This window comes from Arvicola amphibius, chromosome 6, assembly GCF_903992535.2.
Source record: "Arvicola amphibius chromosome 6, mArvAmp1.2, whole genome shotgun sequence".
Classification (NCBI taxonomy): Eukaryota; Metazoa; Chordata; class Mammalia; order Rodentia; family Cricetidae; genus Arvicola; species Arvicola amphibius.
Genome location: NC_052052.2, coordinates 7,080,780 through 7,108,435, shown reverse-complemented (window position 1 = coordinate 7,108,435; position 27,656 = coordinate 7,080,780). Strand labels below are relative to the sequence as shown.

The 27,656-nt window shown below is 40.4% G+C and overlaps 1 protein-coding gene across 5 annotated transcripts in view; it reads right to left on the bottom strand.

The window, feature by feature from the left end:
* Positions 1-27,656, bottom strand: part of Kif1b (kinesin family member 1B) — a 131,205-nt gene that overhangs the window by 56,119 nt on the left and 47,430 nt on the right. For 3 of the 5 annotated variants that reach the window (XM_038332666.1, XM_038332662.1, XM_038332664.1), the window contains exons 9-20: positions 27,083-27,148; positions 24,392-24,467; positions 22,857-22,935; positions 21,880-22,022; positions 17,737-17,870; positions 13,260-13,339; positions 11,583-11,658; positions 6,414-6,493; positions 5,848-5,954; positions 5,152-5,235; positions 4,458-4,638; positions 4,256-4,328 (exon numbers count right to left, since the gene is read on the bottom strand). In XM_038332666.1, the coding sequence (XP_038188594.1) occupies positions 4,256-4,328; positions 4,458-4,638; positions 5,152-5,235; positions 5,848-5,954; positions 6,414-6,493; positions 11,583-11,658; positions 13,260-13,339; positions 17,737-17,870; positions 21,880-22,022; positions 22,857-22,935; positions 24,392-24,467; positions 27,083-27,148 (1,179 nt within the window). Of the gene's footprint in view, positions 1-4,255; positions 4,329-4,457; positions 4,639-5,151; positions 5,236-5,847; positions 5,955-6,413; positions 6,494-11,582; positions 11,659-13,259; positions 13,340-17,736; positions 17,949-21,879; positions 22,023-22,856; positions 22,936-24,391; positions 24,468-27,082; positions 27,149-27,656 lie in introns of all 5 variants that reach the window. The other 2 variants (XM_038332661.1, XM_038332663.1) reach the window with 1 other exon arrangement.

The following is a 27,656-nucleotide window of genomic DNA, read 5'->3' as shown; positions in this document are numbered from 1 at the left end:
AAAAACAACCAACAAAAATTCTACAGACAAAATGATTCATGTTTTTTACCTAAAAAATTTCTGCTTGGGGACTGTCACTTTTTTTTTTTTTAATTCAAGATGTCTTTTTTTTGTTTGTTTGTTTATTTGTTTTAACTAACTTTATTTCACGCACATTGGTATAACGATGTCAGATTCTCTGGAACTGGAGTTACAGATAGCTGCGAGCTGTCATGTGGTTGCTGGGAATTGAACCCTGGTCCTCTGGGGGAGTAGTCAGTGCTCTTAACCACTGAGCCATCTCACCAGCCCGGGGACTGTCATTTTTAAGTGGCAACGCTTCCAACAAACACAAAGAACAGAGTCTGGCTCTGTGACGTGGACATACTTGGGCTGTCGTTCCGTGATCTGGGCTACAGCATTACTTCTTTCCAAAACGCAAGGAAAAAAAGTTAAAGCTAGGCTTAAACTAGTGAGCTGGCATCACTGCACGATTTCATTTCCAGTGTGCCCTGTGCAGGCCTGGGGCCCAATGAGACCCAGATTCACCTGGTTCTCCTCCCCCAGGTTAGAGAGAGACGTGACTCCATGCCTGGGTTTTACACGGGTGCGGGGAGGGGGAGCCACACACAAGTCCCCAGGCTTGCACAGCAAACCCTTTGCTCACGGCAGCCTCTTGTCCTTTTGAGTTTAAACCAGCAGAGCGGTGGGAGCTTTAAGTGGAGTTCAGTGCCAGCGTGCTCGCCTAGAAGGCTAATCCTGTGTGTGCATGTGTGCACGCGTGAGAGAGAAGGTCTTAGGTCAATGTTCTGAGCTCGTGAGTTCAGCTAGGCTGGCCAGCCCCTGAGCTTTAGAGATACACCTACCAACCTGCCTAGTTGCCACGCCCGGCTCTTTCCTTGAGTTCTGGAAACTGAACTCAGGTCTGTACGTTTGTGCGGCAGCTACTTTACTGAGTGAGTCACATCCCCACCTCAAGACGTCAGTAAAGAAGAGTAAAAAGCATATCTGGCTTGAATGGGGTATGTGTACACATACACACACTCAATTTTATAGAGCACAACTTTCCTTTGATTCTTCTACAGAACTATCACCCTTTTTCTTGGCTTTTTTTTTTTTTTTTTTTTATAACTGTTTAGGAATAAAGTGACTATTACCGAATGTAAGAAATGACAACTGTTCTAATCATTACTTAAGTGTCATACTTGAGAAATAACAAATACCTTTTAAACTCTGAAATGAAACATAACAGTCTGTATAAGTTCAAATCAAACAGCTGTACTTTTCCCTTGTCACTAATGATCCATCTACCTTCATTATACAGTGAGTGCATAGTGGCCTGCTGAAAAGTCCTACAAATGCATATATGTAAACAAGAAAGAGAGACAGGAAGAAAAAAAAGACACACAGGTGTATAAAAGCACTAACTGGAAGGCATTGCTCAGAAACAGAAGAGTGAGGTGCATTTCGGGAGCTACCATTACAAAAAAGCCATGAATTTCAATTTTAAAAACTTATGCAATGTATCTATGCATGCATGTGCATGTATATTCGTGCATTTGAAAGCCTGCTCATGCCATGGTGCATGTGCGGAAGCTAGAGGCAAATGCACGAAGGAACTTTCTCCTTCCACCATGTGGGTTCCGGAGGTGAAATTCAGCTCTTAGTTTGATGGCAAGCACCTTTACCCACTGAGCCATCCTGTGAACTCGGAATTCCAATTTTTAATACTGTCACTATGTTTAAAAATTATAGAACTAAATGTTTGATGATAATTGCTACCTAAAAAGAACATGAATATTTTAATAAAATATTTAGTGAAAACAGTAACTACTTCATATCCTCTGAATCTTTATCTTTCTGTATTAGTCAACATACAGAATCATGAAAAATGTATTTTCCACCAGTATTGTTAGATAATCTTTAGGCTACAAGTGTTAGATATCAGTTCCTCTCAAGGTCAAGAAACTTTTAAGTAGAAGACAGCGAGACTTATGAATGGAAAGCAACTTTCCTGCCACTAGGGAGCTGTTCTTACTATCCTAGGTTACCATTAGATACACAGAACAAATGACAATCAGAACCTCATTACCTGCATAATGGATGCCTATGGATAGCCCCCTAAAAACCAACACTAAGAACATCTTAAAGACAATTTACTTTCTCTTTATTAGTATCTCTTTCTCCATTCCTCCCTGCCTTCTTCTCTTTCCTCCGAATTGAACCCAGAGCCTTTGTATGCTAGGTAATCCCTGTCTGTCCTTCTGAACCACAACCCCTACCCTTTTCAGCTCCTTTGCTTTAGATTTGAAGGCAGCATCTTGCTGAACTATGCAAACTTTACTATAAACTCAGGGTCCTCTTGCCTCAGCCTCGCAGTAGCTGGATTCAGTTGTGACGCCACGTTGGGCTCTGTCAGTGTTTTTATCTCAAGGCATAAGATGGTGATGGAGCGCACCAGACACAGCCACTCTAGGACGCCTACGCACTCAGTGTGTTCCCAAGGCCATGCACAGACTATCACCTGGGAACGTCTGGGAAGCTCGGAATGCAGATCCCACCCTCAGACCTAAATCATTACCTAATTTTAAACATATGCCCAGTGACCGAGAGGCACGGACATAAGTTAGAAGACTAAAGTTTAAGGTTCAGATTCGTGCTTTAGCAGGTATGTAAGGCCACTACAGAGGCAAATTTTTAAAATGTGTGTATGCACATCAACGATGTTTTCAGTCCTGATCCCAACCATAAACTGAAGGCGACGTTATACACTTCATTTGCATACACATCTACCAGAGCTGCTGCGAGGGTCAAGTAAGATGACAGACATTAAAGCTCTCCGTAAATTACAAAGCAACGTACATTCAAATGGAAGACACTACTGTTAATAAACAGCGCCTTGTGATGCCTTTCCGCTTTGATGTCTACGACCACGAGAGGAGTGCTATTAGAGCACACTATGTAATTACGATGAAAGGCCCCTTCATTTGCCAAAGCTTTCAAGCCCTAGCCGTAAAGCCAAAGCCAAGGAAGCCACCAGAGCTACTCTTCTTGTAACACTGATATTATCTTGTTCCAAACACTTAATCTATTCTTTCAATCCATATTTTTGAGGGCCTCACTCTAATTTTGAAGATAGTAAGTTAAGAACCAAGTGCTCTGATAAAGGTTGCTTTTACTTAGCATCTTGGCTTTCATGAGCCGCATGCAATAGTTTTCCAGCAGAACAGTGTGGCATACGGCTGTAACTTATTATGTTATACTTCATGTTAAGGGAAGAAGTCAAGGTCCTCCTCCCTGATCTCGCATTAATGCCCCCTGTTGCTGTTGTTTTCTAAAGGGTAACTTCTTAAGCGGTATCAATTGTATTCAGTCCCTCTTTGTAACTCTGGAAGTCCTGGAACTCAGTAGTTCAGGCTGGCCCTGAACTGAGAGATCCTCCTGCCTCTACTTCCCTAGTTCTGGGATTAAAGGTGTGCACCACCACCACATCCAGCACTACTGAACTTCTTACTATCAGAGCTTTACGGCTGGCTTTAAATATTAAAATCCACTAAGAGCAATTTATTCATAGACATTTTTATAAAACTTGGGAAATCAAATAGCATCACAAAATCCTAACCCATTATAGCTGGGATGGGCAACTGACTTTCCAACTGTCTACCCGAATCCTTTCTCAGCCCAGAGCAAGGAGGTGAGCCTGTCTGAGATGGCTGTGCAGCCCCCACCACAGTGCAGCACCAAAGCCACTGAGAACCTCCCTGAGAATTCAGACTCCATGCAGGGGAACAGAAGAGGATTAACACATGCAACTGTGCAGCAACACTTTTAGACACAGTTTAACTTTAAAAAACAAAAAAAAAACGAAAAAACAATCTGCCCAGCACAAGAACAATCCCATGTCAGCCTAGAGCAGAGAATTAGTACTATCAAGTGGCCAGAAACAAAACCAAGGCAAACTCCCACCAAATTCAATATTCAGTTATCATCATCCAAAAGACCACTGTTGGAACACATCCATAAAGCACTACCAAAGGTCAAAGGTGTCATCAAAGCTCTCATTATTTCTTCCCGACTGTGACAGAAGATCTAATGTTAAGAAATAAAAGGTACAAAATAGTACCCTACAGATGTTTTCCCAGACCCAGACTGCCAGAAGATACACGACAGTTCATTAAGAAAATGACGGTTAATGTGAGACACCAATGAGAGCTTGCTAGAAGGTGTGAGAGCCAACTGCCCTTCCCAATAGCTACAGATCAGGACAGATTCCTACCAGTCTTTGCTGCTCCAGAAGAAGGTCAGCTTCCTCCTTCTCCTTTTTGTATAGGATCTCCATTTCCTGGAGCCTAGAAGCAAAACAAACAACTTCTAGACAAAATTCCAGAAAAGAGTACCCTGTGAATCGCCAAGCTGTCGCTGTGAAAGCCACTGCGTGCGCCAAGCATCACCCAGGCTGCACAACACTGATGCCTCACCTTTTCTCCATCTCCTGTTTCATATCGATCCCTTGTTTTTCGAGGAGCTCTCTCTGAGCAAATGTCCAGTCCACAGGCTCAGAGGGGGTCTCAGCAGAGGGAGTCTTCTCCCGCTCAGCCCGTGCTTGTTCAGGGTGGTTGAAACGAAAAACGTGGTTTTTACCCATGATGATACGGTTCCCTATCACAAAACAGAAATAGGAATAAAAATTTATTTGTTTTGCAGTGCTGTGAGTCAAATCCAGTGTATAGTAGCAAATGTGTTTATCACTTAGCAATAGCCCCAGTTCCAAAGAATCAATTTTTAATGAATAGTCTAGGAGGCCAAGGCAAGAGATTTACAACTTTGAGGCCATCCCAAGCTACACAGTGAAAATCTATTTCAAAAAAAGAAATACAATTTCACTCTCTTAATCTAAGACTACAGACACTCAGCTGGGTGTAATGATCCACTCATTAAATCCCAGCACTTGGGAAGCACCAACACGGTCTGCACAGTGAATTCCAGGCCAACCAGGGCTACTTAGTGAGACCCTGTCTCAATGACAACAAAAACAAACAAAACAATCAAACAAGCAAGCAACAACAAAAACAGGAATTCTAGGTAACTTTGGCCTTTAGATAAGAGCAGTGGTCAGTTGCTCACACAAGCCATATGCATCGCTGGGGACTTCAGACCCCTTCTCAGGCTCACCTGAGCGCAGCTGCACAGGCTGGGCCACCCTCTTGCCATTCACATACGTTTCGGAGCGCTCACAGGGCTCTAAGGTCACGATAACTAGGAAGAATACAAACCGACGTTATTATCATAAACTACTGCAATCAAACCATGAAAAGTGGTCACTATCAGGACTCATGGAAGATATTAATCCTGATAAAATATGATACAGCAGAAATCTTATGTATGATGCACAAACAGCATTTTGGCTGATGAAGAAGCTAGTGCCTAGCACAAAATCCGTTAGTTTGCTGCGGGCCTGTTCATGAGCTGGGTTGTGGTGGGAACTCACCCAAGATTGACTTTTTCTTCCCCTTAAGACAAAAATAATTTCTACTAGATTAATATTAAAGACTCTTCAGTTCTCTCATTATCTATCTAGTATAGTTATTTTTCTCTTACTCCCTACTAACTAGCTAACACTCAGACCTAGCTTAACTGCCCACATCCTGTTCAGCCCCTGGCAGGTAACAAAGGGCTCCTTTCACCCCACCATTTTCATGCTAAGGAGCCACAACTGCCCTGGCATTTATAAACATCACAGGCTCTCCATTTCTCAATATTTTGTTGATAAAAAAATTTTACTAACATAGATAGGAAATGCCAAGTCTCCAGGATTTCGAGCACTCCAGAGGAAATGTTGCTTGAGAAATTAAAACACAAGACTCTCACCTTCACCAGTGTTGTTCCTCTCACTCCGAAAGATACAATGCTCTTCTTTAATGTGGGCCCCACTCAGCACTATGTCCTGGCGCCGCTCAGCATCGGCTTGGCCAACCCTGAACACAAGTGAAAGTGTTTCCCAGGGAAATTCAGACACAAAAAAGCCCTTAGAAACAGTGAACTGCTTTCCCCCAAAGAGCATCTTGGATACACACGAAAACACACTGCTTTGTATAGCAGATGATCCCAACTAAAAGTTCTACTCTCAAGGAAGACGGACCTCCTTACAAGATTAGCACACTGATGTGTTCACACACCATAGGGAAACAGGGCAAACCAAGTTCTCTAGTGAACCCATCTGTGCCATTACAGGGTAATTTTCATTCAGGTTCTTCTAGAGAGAAACTATGTCCTAACTGGTTCCACTTAAAACTGGGAACAGAAGAGAAGGTAATTTAGAATCACTCCAGAAAGAAGAAATAGAAAATTCCTACAATTTTTAGACAATTCCCTTTAGTTATCAATTATCTAGAAGAAAAGAAAATATTAAACAGCTCATACTAGAAGCAAATTACCTTGTAATCCCATCTTTGATATAATAAAGCAGACACTCTGACATTAGTGGGTCTTCATTGAGGTTAACAAGATGAGGTGTCTGAAAAAGGTTACAGATTATCAGTTTGGGGCAGAAACCATGAGACAGCTGTATAGCAGGGATACACAGGAGGCCTAAAAGCTTTTCAGATTCTCCAGAGTACCTGGAGGAAAAGGCTCAATAAAAGTCCTAGGTGTAATTCTGTAACTAATGAAAAAAAAAGCATGCTCTATAGGCCTCCTCAAATTAGACTAACACATCCTGTTTAAGAACATTATTCTACTGGGCATGGTGGCACACACCTTTAGTCCTAGCACTCTGGAGGAAGAGACAGTTGAATTCTCAAGGCTGGCCTGATCTACACAGAGTTTCAGGCCAGTCAGGACTAAGTAGTGAAAACCTGTTTCAGAAAATAAAATAAAATAAAAAGAAAAGGAAAAATAAAAATGAGGTTGGAGCCGGGCAGTAGTGGCACACATCTTTAATCCCAGCACTGGGGAGGCAGAGGCAGGCAGATCTCTGCAAGTTCGAGGCCAGCCTGGTCTACAAGAGCTAGTTCCAGGACAGGCTCCAAAGTAACACAAAAACCCTGTCTCGGAAAATCAAAAAAAAAAAAATAAATAAATAAATAGAAAGAAAGAAAGAAAGAAAGAAAGAAAGAAAGAAAGAAAGAAAGAAAGAAAGAAAGAAAGATAGGTGAGGTTGGAGACATAGCTCAGTAGGTAAGACCACTGTTTGTTCCTCCAAGGTCAGTGATCTAATGATCTCATCTGGCCCGTGGACATTAGGCATGAACTTGGCACTCAGAACATACACAGGTAAAACAGAAATGAATACGAGCTCTGAAATTAAGAAAAACCACTTTTCTTTTTTAAGTGTGTGTGTGTGTGTGTGTGTGTGTGTGTGAGAGAGAGAGAGAGAGAGACAGAGAGAGAGAGAGAGAGAGAGAGAGAGAGGTATAGGGGGAGAGAGAGAGAACACAAAGGCAAAGGTAAAACAGATCAGCTCTTGGATGAGTTAAATACAATCTTTGTAAATACCCAGATTAAAGGTCTTAAAACATCCAGGTGGTGGTGGCGCACACCTTTATTCCCAGCATCTGGGAGGCAGAGGCAGAAGCAGAGGCAGTGCCTGGCCAGCCTGGTCTACAGAGTGGGTTCCAGAACAGCCAGGGCTATATCTCTCGAAAGAAATCAAAATTCTTAAAACAGATTTTTCATTTTTATTAAAATAGCCATAACCTTGAAGTTCCCCCGCTATAAGTTTATGGCCCTAGTTATTGTCTTTACTAGTATTTACCTTACCAAAAAAAAAAAAAAAAATTAAAGTTACTAAGAGGCAACAACATAAACATCTAAAAGTATTCTTCATCTAACACTAAATAATTCTAAAAATCTTAAAAACCACCCTTCTTTGGTGAAAAGCCCTCATAGGAATCCAAAAATAAGTCACATGGTCTTGGGGCCAACATCTACTCAACACGATGCAGGCGAACACGGAGGCTGGAGAGCGGTGGGATGAGCGGTGAGGAAAAGGGACGCCGAGGGCGTCTAAGGGGAACGAGAGAGTCTCTGCATCTTCACCAGCTTTTACTTTCTGATCCAAGAACTGGGCTGCTCAGAAAGAGTCAAAGTCGGCTATGGGCAGCATTCCTTTTGTGTGATGTTTGTTTTTGTGAGAAGGGTTCCTCTGTGTAACCTGGTTCTCTTGGAACTTTCTCTGTAGACCCAGGCTAGCCTCAGAGATCCACCTGCCTCTCTTTTCCCAGTGCTGGGATTAAAGGTGTGCAGCACCACTGCCCAACTAATGGGCAGCATTCCTTAAGGTCTCATTAGGGAACTAAGAAAAGGGAGTCTGGGGATAGAGAAAGGGCTCAGTGGTTAAGAGAGCACTGACTGCTTTTCCGGAGGACCTGGGTTCAATTGCAGCACCCACATGACAGCTCACAAGAGTCTGTAACTCCAAGATCTAACACCCTCACATAGAAGTACATGCAGGCAAAACACCACTGCACTTAAAGTAAAAATAAACTCTATAAAAAAAGAAAAGGCAGTCTCAGTAACAGTCTCTATTGAGTCTAAATGTGGTCCGCAGTGTTTTTTCCCTTTCCTGAGAATGTCTAGATAATTAAAGCAAGAAAAATCTTTGAAAGTAGAGAGTTCAGCTTCTAATTTTATGCTGCCTACATAACAAAAACTGTTTGGGCTATTTTAAATTCTGACTAAATACCGTATTATTACTTATTTTATCAAGTTTTTCAAGATATTTTCTTGTGTACCCCTGCCTGTCCTGAAACTCACTATGTAGACCAGGCTAGTCTTGAACTCGGAGATCTACTTGACTCTGCCTCCCAAGTGCTGTGATTAAGCCAGACGTGTGCTACCACACCTGGCTAAATATTGAATTATTTTTATAAGATTTTTTTTTTTTTTGTTGGGGCTGGAGAGATGGCTCCGCGGTTAAGAGCACTGACTGACCTTCCAGAGGACCCAGGTTCAACTCCCAGCACCCACATGGCAGCTCACAACTGTTTCTGACTCCGGTTCCAGAGGCAACCTCACACAGACATCCAAGTAAAACACCAATGCACAGAAAATAAAAATAAAGTTTAAAAAAAAATATTTTTTTTGTTTACTTTTTTCCTAGAGCTAAAGATAGAATCCAGGTCTATACGTAGTGTTCTATTACTGAGTTATGGTTCTTAACACACACACACACACACACACACACACACACACAGAGGGTCATGGAACTATTTATTTATTTATTCATTCATTCATTCATTTTGGTTTTTTGAGACCAGGTTTCTCTGTTCCTTTGGGGCCTGTCCTGGAACTAGCTCTGTAGACTAAGGTGGCCCCAAACTCACAGAGATCCGCCTGCCTCTGCCTCGCAAGTGCTGGAATTAAAGGTGTGCACTACCACTGCCCAGCTTTCATATAAACTTTTTAAGGGCTGTGGATGTAGCACAGTTAGTAGAGGGCTTGCCTCGCAGACAACTGGTCCTGAGTTTGATCTCTACTACCATATATATGGGGAAGGGCACCACATGCCTATAACACTTAAGAGCTGGAGCCAGGCTCCTTCTGCTACATATTGAGTCTTAAGTGACCTGGGATGTGTAAGAGCCCGATCACAAGGAGAAAAACCTTTCGAGGTATGCAAGAGCATACTCTAACTCTACCTGACTCTATCAAATCCACGACTGCTAACATCTCAACAATATAGGTAATACGTATGAATAAATAGCTCAGTAAGGTAAAAAGGACTCAACTTCACATAACTATATAATTGCTGATGTTCTATATATCTCAAAATCTTTAAAACAATTTCTTTCTACTTTTATTTTTGGCTTTTTAAGACAGTTTCTCTGTGTAGACTTGGCTGTCCTGAAACTCACTCTGTAGACCAGGTTGGCTTCCAACTCACAGAGATCCTCCTGCCTCTGCATTCCAAGTGATGGCAAGTTCTGGTGCTAAAGGTGTGCGTCACCATGCCTAGCTTAATTTCTTCTTCTTTTTTTAAAGATTTATTTCTCTCTCTTTCTCTCTCTCTCTCTCTCTCTCTCTCTCTCTCTCTCTCTCTCTCTCTCTCTGTGTGTGTGTGTGTGTGTGTGTGTAAATGAATGCTGTGTGTGCATAGATACCCACAAAGTCAGAAGAGGGCTTTGGATTCCTTACAGCTGGAGTTACAGGTAGGTTTTTAGCCTCTTGACTTGGGTGCCAGGTACCAAAGTAGGGTCCTCTGGAAAAATAGCAAGTGTTCTTAACTGCTGAAACCTCTCTCCAGCCCATTTCTTCTTATTTATTTATTTATTTATTTAATTTATTGTGTATACAATATTCTGTCTGTGTGTATGCCCGCATGCCAGAAGAGGGCACCAGACCCCATTACAGATGGTTGTGAGCCACCATGTGGTTGCTGGGAATTGAACTCAGGACCTTTGGAAGAGCAGGCAGTGCTCTTAACCTCTGAGCCATCTCTCCAGCCCAAGCCCCTTTCTTTTTGTGTATAATCCAGGTTGGTTTTGAATTTATTATAAACCAGATGCTGAACTCTCATATTCCTGCATTCACCTCTCAAGTGCCACAATAACCAGATAAATCAATGTTTTCTGCTGAAAATAATATATTGAAATTTGTAAGACAGTCTTGTGACTATGACTTTTTAAAAAGTAAGCAAAAGAATCCTCATGAAATCCTAAGAACACTGGTTCACATCAAGCGAAAAGTGCTAACACTAAACTCTGACCCATACTCTGTCCTAGAAGAGTCCATGCATGCATGCATGCACTTGTTAATAATACAGTAGTAGACGCTGACACTGGGGCCATACACACAGCAGGGTACCACAGACACTTGAAGGAACTTATCAGTGCTGACACATAGGCTTGATACATCAATACATGCTCTACTGTTGTCATATAAATAAGCACACAAAAGAATTATTTAATAATGTATTCTAGTCCAACACTAAGAAGCAATTCAAGTCAAAAAGAACAGGCAAGACATTTTATCAATCTAATTAGCTAAAAGGCCTCTATGCTACAACCGTGATTACAGAAGTAGGAAATGTGACTAATCTCATCATGTCTTTTAAAAAAGCACGCTGAAAGGGGAGCAGAGGCATCTAGAGGGCTGCTTTACTGAAAGAGATGGTTGTAATAGAAATCATGGGACAGTACTATCATTCACAAACCTTACCAGCTGAAAGTGGTTCCCAGAAGTGGCAGAGCAGAGCTGATGACCACTGCCTCCAGCTCTCAAGCACTAGGATTATAGACAGGTGGCACCTTCCTGATATGTATGGCACCAGAGATCAAGTCCAGGGCTAATTGCATGCTGGGCAAGCACTCGACAGTAAAAGGAACACAACTAAAGCAACTGGTGCTACAGTCAGGTCAGGAAGATAAGAGGGCAACAAAGAGATGCTTAAATATACCCAAGGCTTTACACGGTGCAGACTCGCTACCCTGGGTTGTATCTTTTGTAAACACTATAATCATTTTACAACAAGGTTGCCCTTGTACTATAAGATGAAAGCAGAAACATCTGAAGTTAAGCTAAGGCGCTAGATGAAAATGGCTATGTCAGAAGGACATGAAGACAAACTGTTTTGTTTGCTTGTGTTTTACAACATGACTTCCTACCTTTTTAGGTGAGAAAACGCCAAGTGTTCCTCCATCTTCCCGTATGGCAACTCCCATCTCAGCCAATAAGGCTTCTCTAGAAAAACAAAAAACAAAACAATCAAAAAAATCCCACATAAATCAGTATACCAATACCAAAATAACAATTAAGTTAATTTAAAAAGAACTAGAAAACAAGACAGGCAACGCAAAACACTTGGCTGTACCTAAAGCTGGCAAGAGAGATATAGAATGATATGCTTATAACTAATGAGAACTTATTTTTAAAAGAAGCAACATTCAAGGTTGAGGATTTAGATCAGTGATCAGTGGTAGAGTGCTTGCCTAGCAAGTGCAAGGCCCTGGGTTCAGTCTTCAGCTCCGGGGGGCGGGGGGAGAGTGGGAGAGAGAAACAATATTTAAAATAAGTCAGAGAATGTCCCCATGCTAAATTTCTGTTCACTCAGTTGAAATTTTGAAAGACTTATTCCTTAAGTCTGTACATCCAATTTGAAAAACACAATTTCCCCAGCATCTAAGAAAGCAATCAAAGTAACCTGGGGGTCAGCACTCTGGCTTTAGCATCAGTGAAGCCACAGACTTAATACTGGGGTGAGTGGGAGGGTAGGCTTGGGCATATGAAGCATGGTCTGTAAATGTGATTTTTCCCAATATACCCATCTCACCCCCATTCTGGCACAGTAATTCTAGGAAGATTTTTCATTTTCTGTTCATTTTATTTGTTTGTTTTTGTTTGGTGTGTGTGTGTGCGCGTGTTGAGTGCCTAATGTGGGGACAACTCTGTGGACTTGATTCTCTTCTCCACCTTTAAGTGGGGCCCAGGGATCAAACTCATGACAGGCCTGAGTGGAGAGTGCCTTTCTGTGCTGAGACATCTCACCTGTCCCAATAAATCTAGTTCAAAAAAATCTAACGCGAGTAAGAAAGTTCTTGGTTACATTTACTGGTAGCACATTGGAGCTCATTTCTCCCTTATTTTCATAAAGGGGGAAGATAAGAACTGACTTTAAAAAAGAAGAAGCATGTATTTATTCCAACAGTATAGACAGAACAAGAATTTGAAAAGTTTGCAAGCTAAACTATACTCTTTACCCAAAAGGTTCTAGATGAAATAACTCTAAAGACAGGGTCACAGCTCTCTGCATATGGGCCTTTGCCAAGTAAAATCTACTTTTTACAAATGAAAAAAAAAATCTCTTTTATTTAGTATGACTTTTCTCAACTGAAAGCAACATTCAAGTGTGGGAACTATTAAGCACATGACTGCCTACAGCAGTGGTTCCCAACCTTCCTAATACTGCACCCTTTTAATTCAGCTCCTCATATTGTGGTGACCCCAACCATAAACCTATTTTTGTTGCTACTTCATCACTGTAATTTAGCTCCTGTTATGAATCGTAATGTAAATCTCTGATATGCAACCCCTGTGAAAGGGTCAGTCAAGCCCCAGAGGGGTCATGACCCACACCTGAGAACCCTGCCTTAGAGACTCTTTCAAGGTGCAGATTTCACTTCAGAGTGTAAATGTGATTGCATGCACTCCCCTGTGGATGTGTCTGTGCTGTGTCAGGTAGGGAGAGTGCCCTTGTTTTTAATCCTCTTTCATCTTTTCTTACTACGAAATCAACTCAGACTTCCCAGAAAACTCAGCAGCATCCCAGATTGTTAGTTCCCAACCTTTCCATTCTGATGGCCTCTGTCTTACGAAGTTTCTCTTCCCAGGTTTCATTTAACTCAGCAATTATCTTCTCTGATTCCTATAGAAGGATGCACAGAATTTAACAAACCATATTCAGCAAGGAAAGCATGAAACAAACAATATTTTTAGAAGACAAAGGAGGAATCCAAAGTGATGGGCCCTTCTTTTTTAGAAGGTAAGAATCATAAATATTAAATCTAAAACTAAGTAACCCTCAGACACACAAACCTTCCAACTCCTAATAAAAACAGGCAAACAGTGAATCCATGTATGTGTGTGCATAAGTCAGAGGAAGGGAACAGTGAATCCGTGTGTGTGTGTGTGTGTGTGGTGCGTGCGCACACAAGACAGAGGGAGGAAACAGTGAATGTGTGTGTGTGAGCACAAGACGGATGATGGAAACAGTGAATCTGTGTGTGTGTGTGTGTGTGTGTGTGTGTGCGTGCTGGGAAGGTAATATAAAACATTCAAAAATGCAAGCACTTTCTTCTTTTTTTAATCATGGCTTCAAGTATGATTAAAATTTTTATCTAAAATTATACTAATATTTATGATGTTTAAACATTTTATAGTTTTAAAAACTCAAAGGCCAGGCTAAAGAAAATGTCAATTGAGTGGCTCACTAGGAAGCCTTTAGTGCATAATCGCTCCAGATAAGAAAACTGAAGACAAAAAAAACTATGTAATTAACCCAATCCCATCCGGGTCTTCCTGACTTTCTTTACATTTATGAGGTATGAGAGCCTTTTTGTGACAGGGTCTCATGAAGTCATCCCTGGCCTGAAACTCACTGTTTAGTCAAGGATGATGCTGAATTCCTGGTCCTCCTGGTTCAGCTTTCCAAGTGCTGAGACTACAGTATGTGCCACCCTGCCCAGCTTTTTATTTCTTCTTGATGATTCAATAGAAGGCAGAAAATTTGATAGGATAAATCAGACACAGATACACACACACACACACACACACAAACACACACACAGGGTAGTTTAGGTTTTGACATTCAGAAGGTTGAACGATTACTCCATGGAACATTCCCGGAAGCCATCAGATAGCTAAGGGTTTACTGTACTGGACAGCATGCTTTCTGACTAAGACTGCTTAGTACAGCATTTGCCCTGCCTGTTCCTGGGATGGATGTTTATGGATATTTATAGGCTAAGTCGGTGCAATGGCACACACAGTACTGACTTTGATGCCAGTCTATAAACATTAGAGCCAGAGTCTACAGATGCATGTTTGAAACTTTACTAAATAAAAAGACCAAATCACACACACAGGGATTTCAGTTCATGCTGTGGCTTTAAAGTAAAATCACATACCACTATTTTTTTTCTTTTTGCCAGAGAGGTTTACAGAGGAATCGAGATATTAGCATTATATATGGAGAAAGAAGTAGCAGCACCTATGTCAAAGCAGTGACAAACACTGGTCTCCAGTTCAAAATACAGAGAAGCAAAGGCAAATAAGCCGTTAGGAAAATGAATTAGCCTCCACTGTTGCTGTTTTCCCCTGCAGTGTTTTCCTCTTGTAGTGTCATGCTTTAGGAATGCAGCTCCTAAGACATTCTCAAGCGTTTGTATTGTACAAATGCTGTCCCACACTCTGGACCAAAGATGTTCTCTGCCTGCATCATTAAAATGCAGGTCTGTCCCGAAGGAATTCTCACCATTCACAAAATAAGAGCAGAACTAAGGCGCTTATGCTTCAGTGAACTACCGCATGGACTGAACACAAAGCGGTAAAGAAGCCATTGCACTCTAGAATAAAGCTAGGGAAAGAAAGCTTTTACTTATGTTGTTTCAGGGAAAATTAAGAGAGCAATTTATTTGCTGATTAACATATTACAGCTTTGTTTTAAGGAGATTACGCAGCTGAGGGCAGAGTTCTTTGAATAAGGACAGCATTATTCCCTAGAAGCCATTTGGAAGACACTGGGTGACCTAATTCTTAAAAAAACCTAGTGATTGTCGTAACTCCTAACATGTGGCATTATTTTCAGTTGGTTCTGGAAAAAAAAATTCTCCTTTATACCAGAGGCGAAAAAAAGATAATCTTGTTTATTTAGGAAGGCACAATATATTAATAGTTAGGATTCAAAATCGCTAAAGTGAACACTGGATATAAAATAGTAAGAGGGAAGTTTCACTTCTCCTAAATGCTGGCAACATGATCACTGACCCCTACTTATGAGAAAATTTGTGAATGAACACATTCTCCCACACAGAACATCAATAAAGTCTACAGGAAAGCTTCCAACTCAATTTTACAACAGCAGAGATCACCCTGTACCTCGCATCCCTGAAAGATTTCTCCTTCCTCTCCTTTTGCCAGGCATGTTAGAACTTGACTGACTTCATGAATCAAGGCACAAAAGCACTGGTTTTATTTCTGGTGTACCTTCTTTTTGAAGTAGGTAAAATGCCAAGGGAAAGGATGGAACGATAAGAAAGAGAACTCTGAAGCCCACTTCATATAAAATCCATTACTGCTTCACCAAAAACTACAATGGAAGCATCTGACACTGATTCAATTTCAGTAGTAAAGATGCTCAACAAGTTATTTTGCCTTTTCCAAGACAGCGTTTTTCTACATAGCCCTCGCTGACTCTTGAACTCACAGAGGTCTACCTGCTCCTGCCTCCTGGGTGCTGGGATTAAAGGCAAGCACCACCACTGCCCGGTTCTTTCTGTCTTCACCTCCTACTGGAGTACCACTGTTCTAAGGATCTTTGAATGGGCAGCAATTAGTAAATGGGAGAACTGAGTGATGGTGAAGAGCATCCCTGACTGGTAGCAGGGCTGTAACTCCCCAGATTCTAAGTGAATTTTCTCTCCAACACAAAGGCCAGAAGGTAGAGGGAAACAATATTCCTAGAGGCAGTGAACCAAAGAGAGAAAACAAGATGCTCCTGATAGGGTCTGAGGGCTGGCAAGAAGGCTGGCAGTTGTTCTCAGCACCACAGGTGACGACACCTGTCTGCTCCCATTGTAGTCACTGAAGGGAAGAGGACAGGCACTGCCTTTGTTTTTTTTTTTTTTTTTTTTTTTTTTTTTTTTTTTTTTTTTTTTTTTCTTTTTTTTTGTTTTTTTTTTTTTTCTTTTTTTTTGTTTTTTTTGTTTTTTTGTTTGTTTTTTTTTTTTCTCATGGTTTATTTTTTTTATATTTAAAAATTTCCATCTCCTCCCCTCCTCCTCCCCCTTCCCTCCCCTCCTCCTCCCCCTTCCCTCCCCTCCTCCCCCTTCCCTCCCCTCCCCTCCACCCATACCTCCCCTCCCTCCCTCTCAAGGCCAAGGAGCCATCAGGGTTCCCCACTCTATGCTAAGACCAAGGTCCTCCCAACTCCCCCCAGGTCCTTCTCAGCTTGCCTCTGACTTTCAAATTCACACAGAGACAAGACAGAAGTGGATAGAGCCAGCAACAGCCTAAAAGAATGGTCCATCCACAGAGGTGGAGCCAGGGATAATGTTACAGTTAATCAGATACATGTCTCACTGTCTGTGAGAGTACTACCAGGGAAGTCAAGTCAAGAGAGAAAGCCAACCATGAATGTGGGATCACTACCCTACAAACTGGGGTCCCAGACTGAAATAAAGAGGGGGAGAAGAAAGGCAGCTGAGTACTGGCATTATCCTTCCTCTGCTTCCTCACCTACAAAGATGTGACCAAGCAGCCTCACACTGTACAGACACGGCTTCCATGTAGACTGACCTCACACCGTGAGATGAAAGAAGTTGCTTCTTCTCAGGTATTTGTAGCCAACACAGCGGGCAATCGGCAAATGTACAGCGCCATGGCCCAGGGACCCCAGGGCCTCAGACAGGAGGAAGCCTGCTTCTCTCATAACTAAAGGCTTTGTGAGGACTTCTAAAAGTTATAGCTTCATGTAACCTAATAATGCTCAAATGTCCAAACTTCCAGTTAATTGTATATTAATTTTACTAACAGAGGAATGGCGCTATAGAGACTTCTATCTTCAATAAAACCAAGTTTTTCATCTAGTTATTCCATTTAAAATGTAATTATTACCACTTTAGAAAGGGTTTCATATTGTCTAGGCCGACCTCAAACTTACTATGTAGCCAGGATGATCCTGAATGCCTTATTCTCCTTTCTCCACCTCTTGAATGCTGGGTCAACAGGCTCATGCCAACATGTCTGGCTTTAAAACTAAATTTCTAACAAGCAACTTCACTATGACTTATAAACTATCCCCAAATTATTGTAAGTCTCTACTCAATGGCTATTTTGCATGGCTCAATTATGATCTTTGCCAAGTCAAACTAAAACATTCTGAAAAAAAAAATTAACTTAAGAAGCAAACAATTTCATTGTCAAAGTACCTCTAACTGTTAGCATCTCCATGTGCTAAGACAAAATTTTTGGGATGTTCATTCAGTCCTACTTCTGCCTTCTGGAATGACATAAAGTGTTGTGCATTCCAAGCTTCAGACTCACCTTTAGACGTTCAATGGCTTCCTCCCCTCCAGGTGTGGACATGATCCGCTCTTGAATACTGGTCACAGATGTTAAGCCCACCTGACTACTAAGTGAGCATGAAGATGGAGATGAAGTAAGGGACCCCATGGATGCTGTGGAAAAATTGCCAGGGCGTTGATTCTCAGAGGCTAGCAAGTATCTATGCTTATTGTTCTGAAAATCTTTCAGATCTGGGAGACAGAAAGAAGGGAAGGTAGAAAAAGAGAAGGCGAGAAGCAGAGGAGGAAAAAAGACAGGAAGGAACACCAGTGTGAGAAAGGAGAGCATCAAAGCGCAAGACTAACACACGCTGACACACAAAGACAAGCTCTAAACTGTACAAATGGCAGTTCTAAAACATGTCGCCCTGTGATATTCGATCCTAAGCAGTCAGCCACTTCTGGATTTAGAAGTGTGAAGTATGGGAGCTAGAACCAGAACTTCAGCAATGTCCTTTCTAAACAGGCAAACTGCGGCCCTTCAGTTCCTCCTGCTGTCCTCCGTCCTCAATACAGCCTGACTGCAGCTTTAAACTCCAGGAGTTTTTAACAGAAGGGATAGCAATTAGTGCCGCACACTGGCCGAGCTCAGCATTTAATGCAGATGTTAGTTACGGTTCTGAGCATCTAGTAGTCTGTGCATAGCAGCATTTTAATATGCCAAAAATACATTCTAAATTAAAATAAGTAATTGTAGAAATGAGACGAATTTTGAGGAAGTATGATAATAACTTTGTACTGAATGGTTATTTCAACAGGAAAGAATAATTAGTGAATTAACAAGTTTTAGTGTATTTTTCATTTGAGTCAAAGCAAACAAAAATGAAAAACTATTTGATGATTTAAGTAAAGCCCTTATGTGTCTAACAGCACAATCACCGGGCACTGCTAAGTCTCCTTTACAGTATGACAGCCCAGTTTTAGAGACATGTTTTCACTGACCAAGGTCTAGCTCACAACTGGAAATTAGGATCTTCAACTTGGGGTGGTAAAGTCTACCAATAACAACGCTCACTGAATTGCTTTTTTGTAATTTCATTCATTAATCATCCTTCTCAAATGACAGCAAAGAAACCACTGCTACTGGTACAATCTTCTTGGTTTTCTTTGTCTGAAGACAGGGTCTCATGCACCTCAGTCTAACTTCATTCTGGCTATCAGGCCGAGAATAACCTTGAACTCCTGACTCTCTGGCTTCCCACTCCTGAGTGCTGATTCTGCTGGGAATACAGGTGGGTGCCACGACATACATTTGCATTTCTATGTTAAAAGTTTTCTTTATTACATTTATTTATTTTGTGTGTGTTCCTGAGTGGTCAGAGGACAACTTGTGAGAGTCAGTTCTCTCCTTCCACCATGTGGACCTCAGTCTGGTCCCCAGGCTTGGTAGTAAGCTCCTTTACACTCAACCATCGTGCTGGCTCTCGATTTAAATATGAGAAAATCTACATTATTGAATTTATATCAAAACTACATTTCCTTAAAGGATAAGGCAATAGAAGTAGTTGGGAAAAACAGTCACTCTGTGGGTTTACTAATGTTTACTATTTAATGAAAACCAGTTCTTGAATCCCCTTAAAGCCTGTGGTAGTTGCTTCAAGACAGTTTGAAAACTACCATCTGCAAATACAGAACACGGGGAAACAAGCAAAGAGGTATGCTTGCAAAAGTGAACAGGAATCGGAGCAAAAAATCATCTGTCAGCTGATGGCAACAAGGTGGGAAACAGGGGTAGATGGAGATTAGAAAGTCCCGTGGACACATGCAAGCCCTAAACCAAAGGAAAACTGCAGAGTAGCCAGGGCTGCTCTCCTTTGTGGATATAAGATTAAAGCTTAGTCATGCATGGTTTTCAGGAAATGCCACAGCTGCTCAGAGAAGGGATAGGCAACAGGCCAGCAGCAGCAGCACCTTGAACACAAAAGCAAGAACAAGAAGGCATCCTCTCCACACCAATATCCTTTAGCTTTGGAGATCTCAGACAGAGCTGTTCCAGGCCAAGAGCCACAAGTGTGTTTGGGCATGCCAGTCCTCTGGGCTCAAGTCAGTACTACATTTGAGTTCTCCTATGTATTCCCTTGTCTGAAATGGCTTCCTACAGATAAAAAGATCAACAGAATCTAAAAATCCCCAAACTGAGATTTGACATATCTTGATCAATTTTATTAAAAGCATAAGCAACTATTTCCTTGTCAACTTAACATTTATATCGAAAAAAAGGCTTGTGATCTTCTGCAATATATATATTTCCATTTAGGTCATATACTTTAGAGATCTATTTTAAAATTTTAACTGTAATTTAAGAGGAAAAATGTCTACCTAATGATCAAGTAAGATAAGGCCCAAGATACATAGAAAACCAATGGCATCTAAGCACAGGTGAGTGCTAACCCAGCACGCAGAGGGTTCTTTAATTACAGACAGTTTGGCTAACTGGAAATGATTTTTGTAATTATACAGACTCACATTTACAATGCTAATTAAAAAGGAATTTTCCTATTAAATAATTGGTTCATAAAAGGAAACAAATCAAGAGGGAAAAGGGGGTATTGACATAGTAGTGATTAAAACAAGAGCTCTGAGTTAAACTGCCTAACCATGCAGCTCAGAGAAGGAACCACTCCTGGCTAAAGTATATGAGGATGAAGTAACGTTATCGATAACAGAGTTAATAGTGATACTTTAACAGAGTTAATAGTGATACTATGTTTATGGTGCCTAGAACAGGGCCAGGGATATTACAGACATTCAATAAAGTGAGCTGCTACCATCACTGGCCTTATAAACTGTAGAAACACTGAAGACTGAGTGGAAGACTCAAGTTCTTACGCCTCTCAACTTCATTCGAGGCACACACTAAAATTCACTAAGTTACTTTGCTGAATGGAGAAGGGCATAAACAAGAGAATTTGATTTCACATTACACTCTGTCTGGGATTTCCCTGTTAGGGCTGCTGGCATGCAAAGCTCGCTGTAAGGCTGAAGCAGCAAAAGCCGATTAGCAAGTCAGCATACGGGACACGGCCAATACACGATATACACACATTTGCCTCCACTTCCAGAGTAATCATCGATCAATGGGTCAACTAAAGATAAGCAAGAGGGAAAACACAAGAAGGGTCAAAGTTCAGACTCAATAGTGACATAGAGTGAGATTTGGCATTTGGAAAGCTAAGAAAATGAAAATTCAGTAATATATATTATCATTTTCACAAATTATATTAATTAAAATTCAGATTTTAATCACTAAGAGATAAATTGGAGATAAATTGAAATCTATTAGTATTTCAAAATATATAATATTTTTACATTAAAAATAAAAATATGTTTTACTAAATAAACCCATATTCTATCTGAAAAGTTTATTTCATGGCAAGAACTTTTTTTTTAAGTGCTGAGGCTAAAAGCAGAGCCTTGCACATGCTAAGCAATAATGATGAATAATGAGCTACACTGCCAACCATAACTAAGAAAAAAATGGATTCCGTACTCTACACAGAGATGACTGAAGTCTTAAAAGCATGCACTATAAAGAACATTGTGCAGCAGTACTTTCTGAAAGTCTAGCTCTTGAACTTAGCAAGAATTAGCCTTTTCTCTTCACTTTTCCCCAGAGGGCAGGGTCATTCAAAGGGAACTCTAATCTGAAAGTAGACAGGACTGGTGAATCCTTACACAAGCATTATTACTACTGCACCAATCCAGGGAAACAAGAGCTTCCAAGTAATACTTTTATGAAGTGGTTAATTTTTCAGAATGAACTTAACATTAACATGGCTTTGGGAGACATTCTGCATGAAGAAATTCTGAGATTATCTCATTTCACTGGCTTTTTTTTTAAGACAAAAACTTGTAAAACCATTTTTACTACCACTTAGTTTCATCGAGTCTCTAAAATCTAAGCTTATTTTATTTACTTACTTATTTTTTTATTTGAGGCAGGGTCTCACTATGTAGCTCTGGCTGTCCTGCAGCTCACCAAGTAGACCAGGCTAGCCTTGAACTCACAGAGACCAGCCTGCCTCTGCCTCCTGAGTGCCCACCACACCCAGCCTAAGCTTTTTTTTTTAAGTCTATAAATCTGGAGAGGAAAGTAAGACTCTGTAGCTACTTCCTCACTTACTATCAATGATGTCCCCCAGTCCCTGAGCACGAAGCAGGTCCTTCAGTCGGGTCACTTCCTCCTTCAACTCCCGCACCAGCTTGGCATTAGGGTCCTCATTGATAACAGCATTGCATTTAATTTGTTTTGCACGATCTGCATATCTAGATACAGAAAGAAAATGCATCCTTGACATTTCTCAGAGGCTCTACTTCTCATAAATAACATACCATTTGCCTCTAAAGCAAACACTTGAAGAGCCCTGATAAATACATTATTTGTAAGAGACTTTATAGAGGTGACAAAGGCTCAGAAGAACTTAAGTGATTTGGCTAAGATCACAACAAAAATAAATACCAGAGAGAAGGCTCAAGCCTAGTCTGTATTAAAAACATCTTTAATAGGAGAAGGGAAGATAGTTTCAGATTAAAATCTATATATAAAAATTTAATGAATATTCCATTGGTAATTTATCAGAGCTACATGTGCTGATAACTGTATTACTTTTTACAACTTAAACATATCTATAAAAGGGAATGCTTCTATTAACATAAATGAATACTATAAGACAATTTTATTATCTAAAAGTTATCCAATATCTCACTCAAGTAATTTGAACATATTTCCTGTAAAAAAGCTCTTACTTATTCCAATGAATCTGGAAGCCACAGAAGTAAACTCCATCATAACAAAAATAATTCCCCCCATATTATGAGAATGAAAGATCATGATAGCCTTCAACATGTAAGAAAACCTATGGCGGGGGCTGGAGAGATTCAGAGGTTAAGAGTATTGCCTGCTCTTCCAAAAGTCCTGAGTTCAATTCCCAGCAACCACATGGTGGCTCACAACCATCTATAATGGGGTCTGGTGCCCTCTTCTGGCCTGCAGGCATACACACAGACAGAACGTTGTATACATAATAAATAAATATTTAAAAAAAAAAGAAAACCTATGGCATACAAAACTACTCAGCTACTGAGACCAAAGGAGTGTACCTCAGAGTGCTCAGAGTTTCATCGTAGTTGATATCTGCTGGGCTCAGAGCAGCAACCATTGCAGTTCGAGAGTTGCCACCTAAGAAAATAAAGTATGAGTATCTCAAATTACACTCGTTTTTAAAGGAGAATTTTATTTACTATGTTAAAATTGAGAGCAGACCCTGAAATGTAATCAAAAGCCAACAAATTTTTTCCTTTTTTCATTTGTTCATTTTGACAAGGTCTCCTGTAGCCTTGTTGGTCTGAGCTGGCTATCTTCCTGCCTTCATTTCCTAAGTGCTGGGATTTTAACTATGTGCCACCTCGCCTGGAACGCAAAAACATTCTTTTATTTACGATTTTTTCTTTTCGAGACAGGGTTTCTCTGTAGCTTTAAGCCTGTCCTGGAGAATTTTTTTTAACATTATTTATTATATATACAACATTCCTTCCACGTACACCTGCACACCAGAAGGGGGCACCAGATCTCATTACAGATGGCTGTGAGCCACCATGTGGTTGCTGGGAATTGAACTCAGGACCTCTGGAAGAGCAACCAGTGCTCTTGCCAGCCCCACAAAAACATTCTTCAATGTTCCCTTGCTATGCACTGTTTTCTTCACATTCTGCTCTCTGAATCTCCTGCTCAGACCGCCCCCCCATCACTCTAACCAGGTATGGCAGTACATGCCTGTAGTTCCTGCACAGGAGGCTGTAGCAGGAGTTCACCGCAGCCTGGGTCGCACATGACCCTATCTTAAACAACCACTCTAATCAAGTCAACCACTCCACCAAAACTGCTCTGTGACGGGAAAACTGACTGGATGCTTTTTCTGAATGAGAAGGAACAAGGATGAGGAGAACGGCTGATGGATCAAAAAGCATTAGGAGTAAGGAGCAGTAAGACTACGTGGTGAGCCAGGCACACGCCTTTCATCCCAGCACTCAGGAGGCAGAGGCAGGTGGATCTCTGTGAGTTCAAGGCCAGCATGGTCTACAGAGTGAGTTCCAGGACAGGCTCTATTAGCTACGGGAAAACCCTGTCTCAAAAAGCAACAACAAAAAGACTATGCAGCATGTACTTGGCTATGTAAAATGGGAAGGACTATGAGCTTCTAAGTACTCTGAGGAAGGGCCAGAGAGATGACTCGGTGGTGGAGCGCTAACCGCTTTTGCAGCAGTGTTTGGTCGCAGGGGATCCAATGCTGCCTTATAAGCTCTGTAGGCAGCAGGCACACACTTGGAGGCAAACACTCGGGCACATAAAATAAGACTCGGCAGGAGTAGGGAGCTCTGAAGAAGGAACAACATCTTAAGTGGCTGTATGGAGTACAGAAGACAGGAACTGCTCCTCAGTGTCATGAAGTAAGTGAATCCAACCAGGGGAAACCAAAAGCAAAACCAGAGAAAGACAAAAAGCACTCAAGTTTACTACGAATCATCTAGAGATGATTCTTCTCCAAAGCAGACATGGAATAATGAGCCATAAAAGACATTATTAGACAGTACTAAAATGACATCTACAAAGTTAACGGGAACTCATGTCAACATACCTAGATTTTCTCTAAGGAGCCAAGTAAGAACAGAATCCCTGTAAGGAATGAAATCAGTTTTCTTCTTCTTTTTACTCTATCAAAGAGAAGAGAATAATTTTAGCAATGTTATGGGGGAAAATTCACATGAAAAGCAAACAAATCTAAACTTCTGAAACAATCAAACTGTAATGGAATTCCATCATGACTGAAACATTTCACTCACAACCCAATTCTTCAAAAAGCACATGCAAAATTTTTTTATTTTAAAATCTTTACAATACAAAAAGTCAAGAAAATAGTATTACAATACACATGGTAGACTTACCGCGTAGCTTTAACTATTATTATCTTGCCATTACCCAAAACCACTTGAGTAAATCGCAGGCACAAGGTCTAAATGCTTCAGCAAATATGTAGTTTATTAAGGAACAAATTTAGTAAATTTAACAATAATACTATTCACTAATGTCCTATCCACATCTCTAGACCTGCTAATATTTTAAAACAAACTCAGTATTTCAGTTATAAATACTTCAAGCACATATCTTTGACAAGGAGTTAAAAAACAACATAACCAGTAATATGGCTCAGGACTTGATATACTAGAAAACATCAAGTTTGGTTCGCAAAAGGAGAAAGCCAACTGACAAAAGCTGTCCTCAGACATGTACACATGTACCGTAACACATGCCTGCCCACAACAATAATAAAGAAAATCTTTTGGGCTGGAGAGATGGCTCAGAGGTTAAGAGCATTGCCTGCTCTTCCAAAGGTCCTGAGTTCAATTCCCAGCAACCACATGGTGGCTCACAACCATCTGTAATGGGGTCTGGTGCCCTCTTCTGGCCTGCAGGCATACACACAGACAGAATGTTGTAATATTGTATACATAATAAATATTTTAAAAAAAGAAAATCTTTTAAAACAAGACCCAAGAGATGTCAAAAACAATTTAAACATTTGAATATTAAACATTTTAATGCAAATACTACCTCTACCCTGACCTTATTTCATATAATTCTTAACTATTAGGTGCTCTGAATATTAAAAGAATATTCAGAAGAATAACAAAAAAAACCTTAGAGTATTTGTATAGAAATAAAAGGAAGAGAAAATATACCATTATCTTATATATCTTAACTATTAGGAGCTCTAAATATTTTTGTTCATAATAATAACAAAAAAATTAGAATATTTGTAAAGAAATATACGGAAGAGAAAAATCTATGCTATTGGGTAAAGGAAGATATGAAGAGTCGTCTCTAGCTTTAGTTAAGAGTTTAAATTGATTCTACAGCATTTACTTCAAAAATGTTTTACATTACTCATAAGCTTCAATTGTCAGAAATAAGTTAAAAAAGGATAGAGATGTATTAATAATATATAATCTTACTTGTTTTATGTTACTTGTTTGCAATAATCTCAACAAATTAGCTATGCTTTAGACCAGGACTACAAGGAAATATGAGCTTCTCTCTTTGGAGTGGTTTACAGAACTATTAAGAGACACTCTTACAGATCGCTGGAGCAAGCATCATGATACAATGCAAAAGCTTCCTCAAATTTCTCTCTTCTTCCTTTATTCTATTTCTATTCTATTATTCATATTCTATTATGTTCCTTAATTATTTCTAGTGTGAAGTCTCATGATTCACAGCATCCTAAACAATCATTCAAAATTCTAGAGCCAGAAAAACAGCCACAAACCCTTTGTGAAGGTTCTGTTCTAACTGATGCCCTATTTATCCTCTAAAAATGTGCAAACCATTTGGCTAGTTCAGTGTGACTAATCCCCGCCGTACCTTGCTGGTGCAGTTATCCTACAAATGAAAGCATTTCAAGGAGAGAAAAAGAACACAGGATAAATCTCTAGAATAAATGGAAATCAGAGTACTTTCTAGAGACAAGAAAAGATTTAATTCTAAGTGATCTGAATCACCCATTAATCTAAATTAGAGCATACAAAAACTACCTTAGATTTTAAACCTAAATAATGAAAACTATACAAACTTTGTTTTAGCTTTAGTGTGCCAGTGCTGCAGAAACAAAGACTTTAATCCACATATGCACTGCAAAGACAGTGATGGTCTGTTAAGATTATAATGGAATTGAAAAGTTACAATGTTGTTGCTCTCTTCAGGTGGTATCACAATGCATTATTTATAGAAATGTTGGTGGAAACAAACCTACTATACTGCCAGTCATATAGAACATACAAGTACACTTAATTCTGTTCAACACAGGGCACTTACTGATGGAGACTCGCCTACATATCACCATACAGTTTCCCCATTGCTTTAGTGTATTCTTTTAATTTACTCAATGACAAAAATCATCTAATGGTGCATTTCTAAGAACGCATTCACCTCATTAAATGATAAATGACTATATTTTAAAATATATATTATTGGCTTATAAATTAACATCATTCTCCAAAGCCACACTGCTCAAAATACTCCAAAAAATATATCGGATTATAAGGTATGAAGTAAGGCTCAAAAAAATTCGTTAAATTTTGAGTCTTTGCTCTAGCTTTACACAGGTATAGCTGTTTTCAGTCCACTTCCAGTACAAAGCTGTATTATACCCTAGCCCTACTTGAAAATTAAAAAAACCACATTAAAAAGGCCGAAAACATAAAGACACGTAAGTATCGGCAGTTTACTTGCTGAGCAGACACCCCCTCTGGGAGTGGAACAGAAAACTTACCACCTCCGCCAAGGCCGAAATGACTTTGCCCAAAGTTGTAAGAGACTTATTAATATTTGCACCTTCCTAAAATAAATACAAACACGAAAGAATCACAGCAAAGAATTTCTACTGCGCACACCACTCATACTGCTCCAAGCTGAGCACATCTGCTTCTCCCTGCTCCCCACACCAGCCCAGTCCCTGTGGGTGCTTGGATCTGAGCGCAGGTCCTGGAGTAGCAGCACTTTACCCCGAGTCACCTCTTAGCCCCACATATCTGCTTCCTTAAGACAGAAGCTCTAAAGACACCTGTATGTAGCCTTTGGTCTTTCCTCTGCTCACCTGGTAACAAGCTGAGAGCACACACCCACCTCCCCATCTTTTCTGCATGCGCTGTGAAACCTCACAGAAGCAACCTTCCTCCCACAGCTCACCAACATGGAAGTCCTGTCCTTGTAAAACAACAGCTCTGTCTGAGCTCACATGTTCTTACTTCACTATCTTGTACATCCGATTCCCATTTTACTGTCTCTTCCATCTGCCCAAATTTTGCCCATTTCTCAAAATATAATACAACTCTCACTCTTAATCA